The 3721-nt window shown below is 40.6% G+C and overlaps 1 protein-coding gene across 1 annotated transcript in view; it reads left to right on the top strand.

Moving 5' to 3' along the window:
* The window catches only part of brwd3 (bromodomain and WD repeat domain containing 3), a 22940-nt gene that overhangs the window by 1483 nt on the left and 17736 nt on the right, over positions 1-3721 (top strand). The window contains exons 5-13 of the mRNA XM_020598872.1: positions 168-318; positions 473-571; positions 699-859; positions 2164-2385; positions 2721-2821; positions 2946-3016; positions 3350-3450; positions 3559-3599; positions 3686-3714. Of these exons, the coding sequence (XP_020454528.1) occupies positions 168-318; positions 473-571; positions 699-859; positions 2164-2385; positions 2721-2821; positions 2946-3016; positions 3350-3450; positions 3559-3599; positions 3686-3714 (976 nt within the window). The remainder of the gene's footprint in view (positions 1-167; positions 319-472; positions 572-698; positions 860-2163; positions 2386-2720; positions 2822-2945; positions 3017-3349; positions 3451-3558; positions 3600-3685; positions 3715-3721) is intronic.

The following is a 3721-nucleotide window of genomic DNA, read 5'->3' as shown; positions in this document are numbered from 1 at the left end:
TAAAATATATTCACTCAGTTTAAATGGTTGTGGTGCTGTTTGTGATAAGTACTGGCTGTTTAATCTGTTAGACATTTAGTGTCTAGCATAATAATACAATTTACAGAATAATGTTTGTGTTATCAAATACTGTATTGCTTTGTAATAACTGTTCGTGACTTCCTCAGGTGATTTTGAACCAGCACATTCCAGCAGATTATCTGCTTCGTGTTTGTCAGCGAATAGGCCCACTTATAGAGAAGGAGGTCCCACCTAGTGTTCCTGGAGTCCAAACACTTCTGGGACTGGGAAGACAGTCCTTGCTTCGTACAGCCAGAAGTAAGCATTTTCCCCCTATTCGCCATAGTTTTTTTTTTTTTTTATCCTCGTTTTTTTTTTGTGTTTGAGTGGTTTGTTAGCCATTGATCTGTTTCCAAATTAATAATCGGTCATTTTTGAAAATATTTTTTCACCCACTTCCTGTATAACTTAGGTTGTAGCCACAAAGTTTACAATGGCTCAGCTGTTGCTGCACTCCACCGAGGGCGTCCGCCAGAACCTCCATTCAGCAATGAAAATGCTCCAAGTGTTGGTATGTGAGATTTATTTATTTATTTTTTAAATTTATACCCTATAAGAGGACCCAGAGCCTTTGACCAAGTTAAGTCAGCTTTAGTAGTCTATTACCTCTACTAATCATTCTTGTGTGTCTTTATAAGTGTCCATCATGGGTGCTCGCCAGACCACAGGTACAGCTCATTTCAGCCAAGCCCTGCCCTCTTCCTCCTACCAACACATGAAGATACACAAACGTATCCTTGGCCACCTTTCTTCAGTCTACTGCATAGCCTTTGACCGCACTGGTCATCGGATATTTACGGTGAGTGATGATATTTGGGCCTGCCGATCATAGCACCATAGCTTTATCTAAGGTATCTCACTAGTCTTGTTTCCATATATCAAGTCACATCTAAGCAACCCATTAGGGCTGTACAATTAATTGTTTTGTGAGCATTATTTAGATCCCTGTGCAATCTCAGTCTCACGTGACAATGATTCTGCCATGTTTGCATTAGCAGTGAGATCCCATGCATCCAACTAAGCGCTTCCTTTTCCTTGCTAAGCTGTGTTAACCACTAACCTCAACTAATAACCACAAAGTTTTTTATTTCTTCCTCAAATGCAATTCGGCACTAGGTGTATAGGGCAGGCAGTGCAGTGTTTGAAAAATAGATGCAGGTGGGCACAGAATATCTTTTACAATGTCAAACATGTTGGATTTGTTTTTGAACCAGTCTCTTTTCTTGTCTACAGCTTGTCACGTGATGTAACGCATTCCCGCTACTGAATAACACAGCTTCGCGCAGGGCAAGGGAGCACTTGGTTTTCTACGGATACGAGGCATCTCCCTGCTAATGCAAACATGGCAGAATCATTGTCACATGCGACTAAGATCGCACAGGGATCTAAATCAGGGGTTCTCAACCTTTGGTAACGTAAGGCCCACTTTAGATTGTAAAAAAATTTCAGAGGACCACGTTCCCAAATAAATGAGAGAAAAAAACATAAAATACAACACAAATTAAATAAACGTGTGTTATACCTCTGTGGCTGTGGTCCACCACAGGGTGCTCTGAGGCCCACCAGTGGTCCGCAGCCCTCAGGTTGAGAATAGCTGATCTAAATCACACAAAGCGATTTATTGTGCAGCCCTACAAACTATTTAATTGTTTCAGTAGATAACATTTGTTTATTTAACCAGGGATATCCCATTGAGGTTAACAATCACTCTTTCATGCCTTTGTACTGGTGATAACTGTGGGTGGGGGGGTTGTTCATCCATCCGTACGTCTGTCTCATTCTTGTGAATGCCATATCTCTGTAACACCTCGAGGGAAATTCTTCAAATGTGAAACAAATGTCCACTTGAATTCAAGAATCAATTAATTAAATTTTGGTGGTCAAAGGTCGCTTTCACGCCATTCCTATGAATTTCATTGGTTGGCAGAGGCATACAACCACAAAGCAGAACCAAATTACATAAATAAATACTTCCAGATCTTAGGATGGAGTTCTGTCAGATAATGCTGACAATGTATGCTCATCTTTCAGAGGCAGTTCCAGATTAAATGGTCTTGTTTATTAGTTGGCAATGTGTGTGTGTTTTTTTTTTTTTTTTTGTAGGGTTCTGATGACTGTCTCGTGAAAGTCTGGGCTACGGATGACGGCCGGCTCCTGGCAACACTTCGCGGCCACTCAGCAGAAATCTGTGACATGGCTGTCAACCATGACAATACACTCATTGCCTCAGCAAGCTGTGACAAAGTCATTAGAATATGGTGCCTGCGTACCTGTGCACCTATCACTGTTCTGCAGGCCCATGCTGCCTCCATCACATCCATACAGGTGAGGTTGTGGCACTTAAAAGGAATAATTCAAACAAATCAGGGTTCACTGTCAATCATGAGGATTGGAAGTTTTTTTTTCAGGCTTTGTTAAAACAACTGAAGATCCCAGTTAAAACAAAAATCACCCCATATCATACAGCATAATGCATGTTTTTGGAAGCAGAGCACTTTGGCTTTATGTCCCAGTGTATTCCATTAATCTTATGGGATGACCAACTAATTTGTTCTGCACACTGTCACCTTTTAACCTATTGTTTGCTGCTGTAATTTTATGTTAAATTCTGGTCAGTCGTTGCTTGTGACAAACTAACAGCAAATTTTCTGTCCCTTTAGTTTTGTCCTGCTGTCAAAGGGACAGTCCGGTACCTGGCCTCCACAGGTGCAGATGGCATGGTGTGTTTTTGGAAGTGGCACTCACTTAACATGAAATTCAAGTAAGTCGTTGAAACTTCTGTTATAGCTTTTTTTGTGTGTGTTTAGCTCTAACAGTTGTTCGACTAAAGGTTTCTTTTTTTCATGGAAGTAACTACAGTATTTCTGTTTCTCTTCTTTCCTCAGTGATCAACCAGTCAAGTTTGTTGAGCGGTCACGTCCAGGAGTGCAAGTCTCCACTTCCTCCTTCAGTAGTGGTAAATGCATTTTCATGCCTGGTAGCATCTCACTATTCACATGTGGTTTTCTTAAAGTGAAGTTATATCAGTATTAGTTTTATGCTACAGGATTGGCTCAGCAAATGATCAGGAACCCAGAGAATGTCATTAGACTGACAGAACAACTGCTGACAAATAGTTCAAATAATTAAAAAAGAGGCTTCATATGTTTGACAAAGGGAGTTGTCATGGCAGCCCATCAGAGTTGATGTATTGGGAATACTAACTTAAAAAAAAAACTCAGGATATTGATACATGGGTATTGTGTGCTGAATGAATTCTTGTTCCTCCTATTTTACTGTGTGTTACTAGGTGGTATGTTCATGGCTACTGGTGGCACAGACCATATGATCAGGGTCTACTACCTTGGTGCTGAAACTCCGATGAAGGTCTCTGAGATGGATGCTCACACTGTAAGAAACAAAACACAGCAGCTGCATCATTCTTGTTCCACCACTTTACTCTTTAAGGCTCATTTAAAGAAGGCCTCTTTAACTAATATAGTTCTTTCTCTGTTTTAGGATAAAGTTGTAGTTGTCCAGTTCAGCAATAACAGTGACAGGTAAGTGTGTTTGCTGAGATCTACACAGACTTAAAACTGATTTTTGTGTGGTTTATATTGCTACTGATAATTGAATGCGTATCCAGCCTAAGGTTTGTGAGTGGCAGTCGTGATGGCACAGC

The sequence above is a fragment of the Monopterus albus genome, unplaced genomic scaffold (genome assembly GCF_001952655.1).
Source record: "Monopterus albus unplaced genomic scaffold, M_albus_1.0 scaffold39.1, whole genome shotgun sequence".
NCBI classification, from domain to species: domain Eukaryota; kingdom Metazoa; phylum Chordata; class Actinopteri; order Synbranchiformes; family Synbranchidae; genus Monopterus; species Monopterus albus.
This window is presented reverse-complemented; position numbering and strand designations above follow the sequence as displayed.